This window comes from Oryctolagus cuniculus, chromosome X, assembly GCF_051225735.1.
Source record: "Oryctolagus cuniculus isolate XC-2025 breed Fujian yellow rabbit chromosome X, ASM5122573v1, whole genome shotgun sequence".
Classification (NCBI taxonomy): domain Eukaryota; kingdom Metazoa; phylum Chordata; class Mammalia; order Lagomorpha; family Leporidae; genus Oryctolagus; species Oryctolagus cuniculus.
Window position 1 is genome coordinate 95,255,393 of NC_142888.1, and position 12,067 is coordinate 95,267,459.

Genomic DNA, 12,067 nt, shown 5'->3' on the forward strand with positions numbered 1-12,067 from the left:
GGCATCCACTGGAAGTCTTGGGACACACCCCTCAGATATAAGGATGGACTACCTTACTTTGCAATTCTTCTACATAAGAAAAAATGTTAAGTGCCTGAATCATCAATGCACTCTGTCTCCCTGCTGACATTCATGTAGTATACTATTAGTCTTAATTGGATATATATCATGACACACTGAAATAGTTCAACAAATTATACCTAGAATTGCTCATAATTACTCAAAAAGTATTTTTAACGACATGTTCCACTTTAATTTCCACTAAACATAGTTTTTAAAGAATACAGATATGTTCTTATCACCAAAATCTGAACGTATTTCTAAGATTTTTTTCATGAAAAAGATTATGACTTCACTGGTACCTGAAGAAAAAAATCTTGTATCTGCAAATGTTTACCTAGACATTAAGACCAAATGAGGTCTTCACAATCAAAATAAAAAATGTTGACAGATATCAACCAGCAATTAAGATCATGTTATGTTATGAAATGATGTATTGAACGTGAACTTTATAAAGAGAATGTACTATCAGATAAGCAATGTACAAATTTACAATGATTAGAAGACTGCTTTTCTGACAGCAACATTCCTACTGACACAAGAATGATGAGTTGTTTACTTAAATGGGATTCTCTATAGTATACTCTTTAACAAAACAAACTCCCATGACATTCTTTTGTACAATTAGAAATACTTGATGTGTTGGAATTTCTCATGCAAGGTGTTTTAGTATCCTTAGAATCTAAACATAGTCTACTGTAGTTAATAAGAAAAAAACAGCTCTGAATTCAACAAAGAGGGAAGAGTTTGTCAGGATAAAATTTAAAAGATTTTCTTAAATGAAGATGGGTTTAACTGTCTAGACACTTTAGCAAAAGCATATTTAATGGCTGACTGGTTTGTTAAGGTGTCAGGATTCACTAACCAGTTTTAAAGTGCAGTGGTTAACAATTTTAACTAGCTCACATCACAATTACTGGCAAAACAAAGGAATAGCTATAAAATGTTTTGTTCAGTATGTCCAATAAATACTCTAAAACTCTCAATCTCAGACCTGGATGGAAGGAAAAAAGAAAACTTCCTTTCAATTCTGCCTGATATTTCACTGTGTCCTTTAATAATGATTTATTAAGAAGACATTCCAAAGATTCATTATTCATAAGTTTTACCTGGCCCAACCAAGGCTAAATTATGATTTTATCCATATAGGCTCTATATTGTCTAAGTATTTACATGGAATTTTGTTTCCAGTAAATAAGAAATGCACCTGTTCAAAGAAGTTGCAACAATGGTTAAGTGCATTCAACAACCCATCACCACTACCTCCTCCACCATCCCCTATGCAGAAAATATTACATACACAGATTCTGAGCTGTTTTGGCATCCAAAACTCTCAATTCTTTCACTTTCTTCTTTGCAGGCATAGACTTCTTTTCTTCTGAAGCTTCAACATTTTTTTGAACTGAAAAACAAAGTTGATTCATAAACAACAATGATACTAATCCAAGTACACGGAATAACATTAGTAAGGCATATTAACTACATTAATTAAAGCTTATTCTGAAATCAATAAATGTGTTTATTTCATTAGCTCAAGGAAGGGGGTAAACATAAAAATATAGACCTGTTCAGAGGTTTCCCTACAAATTAAATATCAGCATTTAAACAGAAAAGATAAGCCAAATAGCCAAAAATCAATTGCTGCTTCTTACCTAATGTGCAACATTAATTACTTCTTTACCAGGCAGCACTGGAATTAAGTATATTGTAAAATCTCACTAATTTGGACTAATTGAGGCAAAAGTAAGACTTTCCTTTCTCCTAAAATATGCTAAATTTTAGACATTTATTTAATTCAATGAAATTGCTTTAAACCACCTAAGGTAACTGTAACTGCTAACAGGTTGCCATAGAAAAAGCACTGCTGAGTCTGCTCTCAAGAATGGATATAAATCATCTGCATGTTGTATAACAATAGCATCCATTTGCATACACATAATTAGAGAACCACAAGGATGTAGTCTTTTAGGGAAGTTATCTTTGTTGACCTCACTACTTAAACAAATACACTATTTGCTTTCTGAGAATAGATTTACCTGTGCTTTGTCAAAAGGAAACTGTCTAATTCAAACTGGTTAAAAGGACTGACATTGTCAGGAGTGCCAGCACCAAGCAGGGCTTTAGACCCCACCCTCATCCCATAATCAGTCAGTTCATTTGAAACCCTCCTCCAAGTAAGTCAGCTCTAAAATCATACAGCTAACTCTGAAAATGAAGCATGAAGTTGAAACCCAGCCCTCTGACAGTGCTTTGGATGCAGATGCTAGATTCTATCAGCTTCTCAGTCTCCCAATATCTCCTTCCTTTAGTTTAAAGTGTTCTTGCCTTTCTTTTAGAATTGCAAATCAAACTCTTACTAAAATTAGCTGACTGAGAGGTGGGAGTGGTGCAGCTGACTACCTACAAGGTCCTGCAAGACAAAAAGGCCATTTATCTCCCTTGAAGATAACATTTTCAGTGTTCCTTCATGTCTTGAGGATCTTGAGGAGTATCCTTTCCAAAAACCTCAGCCCAAGCAAAAAGTGACCTACAGTTAGCCCATAGACTGTCTGAAGCCCATTTTACTGCTATCAAAATTCCCCAAAGAACATGACATGGGCAATCCATCAAAGGAGAGCCACGAGCAGTGCAGACCAACCAAGAACTTTGATAGGAACTGAACATTCACTCCTCAGCCTCAATTTCAACCTATAAGCACCTGTACCCCTAATCTCTTAGGGAGAATTAAGTGATAGCTGTCAGGTTTAAGGTTCTTTGCTTTGCAATAAATACCTACTGTTTTCCACCATCCTGATGTCAGTATTGGTTTGCTGCACATTGGGCAAGCGGATCCAGTTTTGGAGATTTTATAGCAATTCCTCCAACCAATTTTGGGGGGTATTCTGTAACAAAGTCAAATCCCTAAACTCCTGTTGTATAGAAAATTCTATAGCTTGCATTGTAGACTGGCTGGCACTTCACTTCTTCCAATGTAAAAATAAGGGTTGTAAGTAATGAGACTATAAATTATATGAGAAAATAGGCTCAACATTTTTTTCAATCAAGTAGAGTGATAGGCATATGCTCCCAAATCCATGATAATAAATTTAATCATTGATTCACATGGCCATAATCATGCTGTTTCTCCCATCCAAGTACTAACCAGGCCGACCCTGCTTAGCTTCCGAGATCAGATGAGACTGGGCATGTTCAGGGTGGTATGGCCATAGACAATCATGATGTTTTTTTTTTATTACTATTAAAAATATAACTTCACTTTGAGGTAATAATGATATTAATCAGTTTAATTCATCTAATCTTTATTAAGGAGATCACAAACAAATTACTGATTTTCTCTTTTAGAGGAAAAACAACACAAAACAACCACAATGCACTTTTGTTCAGGTAATGTGTTTAAAGCTATTAGTACTGGGAAATTTTCACGATACGTTATAGAACGCATCAAGATACTGCAAATCTACTAAGACTCCTTTTGTTTTAATGGTGCAAAATACAGAAACATGAAATGAACTTACTACAGAAATAATGGGTAAAATATATTACCTTAATAACTAAAGTCCTTACAGTTCTATGCTTTATTAGACTGATCAATATAAAGTAATGTACAATTTAAGAAGATGAGATAATAATTACACTTAAAAAATTATGATCATGGGGCTGGCACTGTGGCATAGCAGGTAAAGTGCCACCTGCAGTGCCAGCATCCCATATGGGTGCTGGTTCAAGTCCCAGTTGCTCCACTTCCAATCCAGCTCTCTGCTATGGCCTGGGAAAGCAGTAGAAGATGGCCCAGGTCCTAGGGTCCTTGCACCCATGTGGGAGACCCAGAAGAAGCTCCTGGCTCCTGGCTTCAGATAGGTGTAGCTCCGACTGTTGCAGCCAAATGGGGAGAGAACCAGCAGATGGAAGACCTCTCTCTCTCTCTCTCTCTCTGCCTCTCCTTCTGTGTGTAACTCCAACTTTCAAATAAATAAATAAATCTTTAAAAAATTATGATCTTATGAGAGATGACAAGCAGTCTGTCATATTAACTCAACACAACTGAGTCACCATTACTACTCAGAGAGAAATGGCTTTTAATATGTTTCTCTTAAAATCCTCACAAATGTTCCTCAAAGGATCTTTCAGGGGCTGGCATTGTCGTGAGTTAAGCTGCCACTTGTAACACCAGCATCCCAGATCAAAGTGCCAGTTCAAGATCTGCTTCTGATCCAGCTTCCTGACAATGTGCGTGAGAAGGTAGCAGGTGATGGCCCAAGTACTTGGGTCCCCACCAGCATGTGGGAGACCAAGCTGAGGTTCTTAGGCTCCGGTTTGGGGCTGCCAGGCCTGGATGCTGCAGCCATTTGGAGAGTAGACCAGCAGACAGAAACCTTTCTCTTTCTCTGGTTCCCTCTTCCTTCCTCGTTCTCTCAGATGCTCTGCCTTTCAGATAAATAAATCTTAATCTTCCTATAAGCACACTGACTTTCCTATGTAATAATCAACATTTTAATTCATTCTATTTGAAGTTTCAGCTTAAGAAAACTCTGTGTACTGAAATAACATTTGAATAGTTATTTCCTCTGCTTATTTTTAAACAAAAAGTTTGGCTGGGTATTCTGCCTAGCAGTGAAGAACCCTCATCACATATTGGAGTACCTGGGGTTGATAACAGACTCCAGCTCCTGATTCCAGGTACCTGCTAATGTAGACCCAAGGTGGCAACAATGATGGCTCCAGTAAACTGCACTCCTGCCATCCACATGGGAGACCTGGATGTGTTTATGGCTCCCAGCTTCAGCCCCAGACCAGCTTCAGCAGTTACAGACATTTGGGAAGTGAACCAGCAAATGAGAGCCCGCTTTCTCTTTCTCTCTCTACCTCTCAAATAAATAAAGTATTTGAATAATATTGAAATTGCTTCTTGAATAATTCAGAAATGTTAAGAAAATTGTTCTAATTTATTTTTTTAAATCTTTTTTTAAGATTTATTTTATTCATTTGAATGACAGAGTTACAGAGAGAGGTAGAGAAAGAGAAAAGGTCTTCCATCCGCTGGTTCACTCCCCAGGTGGCCACAATGGCCCGAGCTGCGCTGATCTGAAGCCAGGAGCTAGGAGCCTCCTCCAGGTCTCCCACGTGGTGCAGGTGCCCAAGAACCTGGGCTATCTTCCACTGCTATCCCTGGCCATAGCAGAGAGCTGGATCGGAAGAGGAGCCGCCAGGACTAGAACTGGTGCCCATATGGGATGCTGGCATTATAGGCCAGGGCTTTAACCCACTGCACCACAGCACTGGCCCCTCTAATCTCTTGATATGCCTTAAAATTCAGTAGGGGAGACTAGTTAACAAAGTATATATAGGATAATGTGGTAGCATGAGGATATATGAGTATTACGATTATTCTGCAAATTAACAGGCTCTTGATTAACCAAAGCACAGATCTTGGGTTATTTTAGATGACTCCATACTTGTTTGCATTTTTCCATTAAAATATAAACAAATTTCATCTTTTAAAATTAATAAAATGTTTAAAATTAAGATTAGACCTGGGGCCGACACTGTGTTGTAGTAGGTAAAGCTGCCGCCTGCAGTGCTGGCATCCCATATGGGCCCCAGTTCGAGTCTCGGCTGTTCCACTTCTGTTCCAGCTCTCTGCTGTGGCCTGGGAAAGCAGTAGAAGATGGCCCAAGCCCTTGGGCCCCGGCACCCACATGGGAGACCTGGAAGAACCTCCTGGCTCCTGTCTTCGGATTGGCTCAGCTCCAGCCATTATGGCCAATCGGGGAGTGAACCAGCGGATGGAAGACCTCTCTCTCTCTCTCTCTCTCTCTCTCTCTCTCTCTCTCTCTCCCTCTCCCTCTCTCTCCCTCTCTTTCCCCTCTCGCTGTATAACTGTGACTTTCAAATAAATAAATAAATAAATCCTTAAAAAAAGATTAGACCTCCTAAATATCTATAGTTCCCAGTACTGCCTTTTGAACCCTAATATGTTTTCCTTGCTATACAACATGGGTTAAATTCTGGGTTCAAAAAGTGGTAAGAATTTCATGGGGGCCAGCACTGTGGCCAGAGGGTTAAGCTGAAGCTTGTGATGCCAGCATCCTATACTAGAGCAATTGTCACGTCCCTGCTGCTCCACTTCCAGTCCAACTCCCTGCTAATGTGCCTATGAAAGCAGCAAAAGATGGCCCAAAGTACAAAGACCCATGCCACCCACATGGGAGGCACCAGAATGGAGTTCCAGGCTCCTGGCTTCAGTCTGCCACAGACCTGGATGCTGCACCCACTTGAGGGTGAACCAGCAGATAGAAGATGGATCTCTCTCTCTCTTTGCTTTTCAAATAAAATAAATCTTTAAAAAATAATTCCATGAATGGGCACTGCTCTTTTGCGAATCATTAAAGTAAAGCAAATTTAAAATAGTTCATTAACTAGACAGCCCTCAAAAACAATCATGTTTTCGCCATGATAAGTAGCTGTTGACCAGCGACTATTATTGTCTTTGACCCTCTTGTTTTTAAAAGCATTCCTTAGGGATCGTAACCATAGGCTTAGATAGACAATTCAAAGAACAGCAATGAGACTTCAAACGTCCCTACGGTATTGATGATTTCATACGTTAAAAATCACTGGCTTTCATACTGACCTCAAAATGTCAACTTTTCCTACGATGCTTTTCTTCTGTATCTGTTGCTAATGCTTACAAAACTTAAATAACTTACAGAAGTTCTATAATGATTTGAAATTACTTGGATGAGACAGAAGAGGCTTTTTTTTTTTTTTAGTTTCAAACCTTCAAACACTGATTTTGTCATCAATTGCCCTATGGTCTTCAGGTTTATAATGAGTCCTCCAGTCAAATGTAATCTTCCCTACTCCAATGAAAAACCAGATTGCAACTGTGTTTGAAACCAGTGGATTACATTGAATGAAATATTATGAAATACTGTCTGTAGGAGGATAATGATATTAATAATAAAGGCATTTATATTATTATTAAAGGTATATTATATCACAATACTCATTATCTAAGATAAAATGCCCACTGAGCATTCTTATATTTCTTTTAATACATAGATTTTTTATAAGCAAATGTACTATAAATTGACTCCTTTACTAAGGGAAGCTCATAAGCATAAATAAAATAAACATGGTTATATTCTTTCCCCAATCTAATTTAGGCGCTGTTCAGGAATTCCCTATTAATTTCTGCTATCCCAATAGTTATATAAAGCAAGGGATGAGATAGTTACAATTTGTATCAAAGAAAGATTAATATAGTTTAAATAGGTAACACTGGATCATTTACATAGTGATAACTAACCAAAAACTATAATGAAATTGTATTGCTAATTTATCTCAATATTTCAGTGAGAAAGATTGATTCCTGAAGTTAGAATTTACAATATTCATGCACTCACTTGTTCATTCATTCATGTAGCAAGTATTTGTTGAACACCTATTAGCCTTGCATAAGCACATAGTGGTAAAGAAGACTTAAAAATATCTACTCAGGGCTGGTGCCATGGCACAGTAGGTTAAGCCTCTGCCTAAGGTGCCGGCATCCCATATGGGCGCTGGTTCTAGTCCCAGCTGCTCTACTTCCTCTTCTCTTCCTCCACTTTCTCTGCTATGGCCTGGGAAAGCAGTAGAAGATGGCCCAAGTCCTTGGGTCCTTGCACCCATGTGGGAGTCTGGGAAGAAGTGCCTGTCTCCTGGCTTTGGATTGGCACAGCTCTGGCCGTTGCAGCCATTGGGGGAGTGAACCAAGGAAGGAAGACCTTTCTCTCTGTCTCTTCCTCTCACTGTCTGTAACTCTACCTCTCAAATAAAATAAATAAACAATCTTTTAAAAAATCTACTCATATTTTGTGGTCATATGTGAATCACAAATTATCCTTAAAAGCCACAAAATGCACAAGCATTGCAGTGTAGCAGGAAAAGCCATTGCCTGCAATGTCAGCATACTATATGGGTGCTAATTAGATTCCGGGCTGCTCTACTTCCAATCTAAAACCCCGATAATAGTCTGGGAAAAGCAGTGGATGACTGCCCAAGTTCTTGCACTCCTGCCACCCACATGGGAGACCTGGATGGAGTTCCTGGCTTTGGCCTGGCCCAGTGCTGGTCATTGTGGCCATCTGGGGAGTGAACCAGCAGATGGAAGATCTCTCTTTCTCTCTCTCTCTCTCTTTCTCTCTCTCTCTCCCCCTTTCTCTGTAACTCTGCATTTCAGAGCTGGGCAGACCCAAAACTAGGAGCCAGGAACTTCTTCTGGGTCTCCCATGTGGGTACAAGGGCCCAAGCACTTGAGCCATCTTCTTTTTCTTCGCCAGGCACATTAGCAGGGAGCTGGATCAGAAGTGGAGCAGCCTGAGCTTGAACTGGTGCCCATACAGGATGCCAGTGCCACAGATGGCAGCTTTACCCTCTATGCCACAGTGCTGGCCCCCAAACAAATCTTCTAAAAAGCTATATAGCATGTATAATTTTTATTATCCATAATAATATGACTTCCATGAACATATATATATCACTCTTTTTGTCCTTATAAGACATAGTTTAATATTAGCAAATAAGATCTCTTTGAATCATCACCAATTGATGTGTTGCAACATATTATAAGCAATATGGGGGAAGTAAAAGTATGATACTATATACATTATATACAGTATAAACATATGTACACTATATAAAGACAGGGTAAATAAAGCTAATAATAGTGTTAAAAACACAATGAGGGGCCAGCACTATGGCACAGTAGGCTAAGCCTCCACCTGCAGTGCTGGCATCCCATATGGGCGCTGGTTCATGTCCCGGCTGCTCCTTTTTGATCCAGCTCTCTGCTGTGGCCTGGGAAAGCAGTAGGAGATGGCCCAAGTGCTTGAGCCTCTGTACCAGCATGGAAGACTCAGAAGAAGCTCTTGGCTCCTGACTTTGGATTGGCCCAGCTCCACCCATTGCAGCCATTTGGAGAGTGAGCCAGCAGATAGAAGACCTCTCTCTCTCTCTCTCTCTCCCTGTCTCTATAACTCTACATCTCAAATAAATAAATAAATCTTTTTAAAAACACATTAAATTTATGTAACTTTGTGCACATCATACACACACACATGCATCTAACAAGTAAAAGCCTAACAGTTCTTTTAGACATATTATTTAAATATAAGAACTATGATCTCTTTGTACCAAAATACAAATTTTATCCATGTGGCGGGGTGCGGGGGAGGCAGGGGGGAGTGGCAGCAAACCCGGGAAGGGCCGGGGAAAAAGAACAGCACAGGGTCCAGTGTCGTTCCTCCGCGAGTAGGGGAGTGACAAAGGTGAAATAGATGGATGGAATAGATAAATACAGATATATGCAACACACAACAGAAGTATTAAAATATTAAAACAACAATAGTAGCAGTAGTGGTACTACTAACAACTACCACCAAATCATGAAAATCAACTTTTATTAAATATTTTTCTGAGGGCTGGCCTTGGCATAGTGATTAAGATATGGCTTGAGATGCCAATATCTCATATCCCAGGGCCTGATTTTAAGTCCTAGCTCTGCTTCCAATTACAGTTTCTGGCTAATGCACACCCCAGGAGGAAGTAGGAGATGGCTCAAAAAATTGGGTCCCTGACACCCACGTGAGAGACCCAGACAGAGTCCATGGATCATGATTCTGGCCTGGCTATTGCAAGGATTTGAGGAGTGAATCACAGGATGGAAGTATTGTCGTACTTACTGGCTTTCTGTCTCTCCCTTCCTCCCTCCATCCCTCACTATCTCCCTTCATCCCTATCTCCTTTTCTTTCCCTCTTTCAAAAAAAAAAAACTGCTCTATAACTGGCATTAATTTAATTTTTATATCATCTTATATGATGGGTATTACTATGATTCTACAAATGAGGAAACATGAAACAGAAACATTTAATCATCTAACCAAGATCATAAGGTTTGTAAGGAAAATGTAGGTAAACCTCACCAGTAACCACAGAAATGTAAAGGAAAATAACCCAAGAAATATCATTTTACAGACATCAAATTGAAATAGCAAAAAAGTCCTGTAATACTAAGCATTGATGAGTATGTAAAGAAATGACATTTTGATTATGTCAATAGTGGCTGCAAAACTTAGAAAACAATCTTAGAATATAGATTTATCAAGGAGACAAGGATGTTTACTGTATCCAAATACTATTTAACAGTACAAAAATAAGAAACAATGCATATGCCCAGGGGTTTAGTAAATTATGGCAGATTAATGTAATGAGATACCATACAGTATTTATGGTGAGTATACTACAGGTGAATATTTAGACAAGGATAGATCTCCAATACAGTGATGAGTGGAAAAATAAAAGTTATAGAAACTTTGGTATATCACAGTATATTGGTCATCTAACTCAAAATAAAATACAGATTACTCTCTTGTACTTTTATACATGAGTGTGTGTATATATATATGTACCATAATTATATAAACATGAACCTGATACTCAGTAGATTAAGGACAGTGGTGACAAATGTGATGTTGAATAAGTAGAACATTGGAAACTTCAATTTTACCTCTAGGTTTATTTTATTTCCTTAAAAACAAAAATCTGTAGTAAACATTACTAAATGTAAATATCCATTCATTCTGGGTTTGGTACATGGGTGCTAGGTGTTTGCTATATTAGTCCTTGTGAACTGCCTTTTTTTTCAACATAAAAATAAAAACCTATGACTAACTTCTATAAACATTTCAATCCATTTCTAGAGTTTATAAATCATTAGCCACAGAAATCCCAAGGACCAAGTGTAGACAGGAATCATAAAAATATGAAATAGAATAACAAAAAATAGAAGCAAAGATCAGTTTGATAAGCAACCCCAATACTGTGATCTATTCTTCCTGACTCTATTTTGTGAGAAATAACACATTTGTTTACCAAACGTGGAGAAGGAAAGCTGATGTAACGCACAGGAAGAGGGTTCATTTCCATCTCCTCTTACATGAAACATATACAGCAGGGAAGCTTCCCTTTTCTTTTTTTTTTAAATTATTTATTTATTCAAAAGTCGGAGTTAGAGAGAGAGAGAGAGAGGTCTTCCATCCACTGGTTCACTCCCCACTTGGCCACAATGGCTGGAACTGCGCTGACCCGAGGCCAGGAGCCAGGAGCCTCCTCCGGGTCTCTCATATGGGTGCAGGGACCCAAGGACTTGGGCCATCTTCTACTGCTTTCCCAGGCCATAGCAGAGAGCTGGATCGCAAGTGGAGCAGCCGGGACTTGAACAGGCACCCATATGGGATGCTGGCACTGCAGGTAGAGACTTTGTACTCTAGGCTACAGCGCTGGCCCAGGAAGCTTCCCTTTTTCATGTTGCCTACAGCTGCACACTCACTAAGGCAAGCCACAGAAGGGTCGGTTTCATTCTGACACCTGCATAGTACCTGAAGCTACAGGAATGGCATTATCAGGAGTGTTCCTGAAGTTCAGAGCACATTAAACAAGACTAATGGTTCTAATGGTAGGAATCACACACACATACTTTGTAATGATTTCCTAATTAAGGAACAGATCTTACTGGTTGTAGTTTATACAAGAACCCCCAAATCAGGAAGCACATGTTACTGCAAATTAACATCTGCATAACTAATATACTTGTACACCTGTTCATTAAGCCAATTACTGAACACTGCTAAATGTCACCAGAACACTGTGTTTAACAACGTGCATACCTAATGTTGTGTATTTTCAAATGGGTTTCAATAGCCCAGCAGGTGACATATATTTTAGTAAGGACAAATAAAGTTGTCATAGATGTTTTAAGGAAGAATTTTCCTTGGCTGATGTGGTAATTTAAATACCAAAAGTGAAGCATGGTTTATATCTTAAACTAGTATTTGTGAACTAAAGTTGCTGAAATTCTTCCTTAATTCCTTTACTCAAGCTAGAATCAGTCCCTCTACCCACATGCTGTCTCTGGTTTTGTAAATACCAACATTTTTCTGGCTATCACATATATTTAGAGAATTCCTTC

General features: G+C 38.8%; 1 protein-coding gene across 1 annotated transcript in view; it reads right to left on the reverse strand.

Annotated features, from left to right (window-relative positions):
- The window catches only part of DIAPH2 (diaphanous related formin 2), a 947,972-nt gene that overhangs the window by 522,353 nt on the left and 413,552 nt on the right, over positions 1-12,067 (reverse strand). The window contains exon 19 of the mRNA XM_051827761.3: positions 1,361-1,462. Coding sequence (XP_051683721.1) covers positions 1,361-1,462 — 102 coding nt within the window. The remainder of the gene's footprint in view (positions 1-1,360; positions 1,463-12,067) is intronic.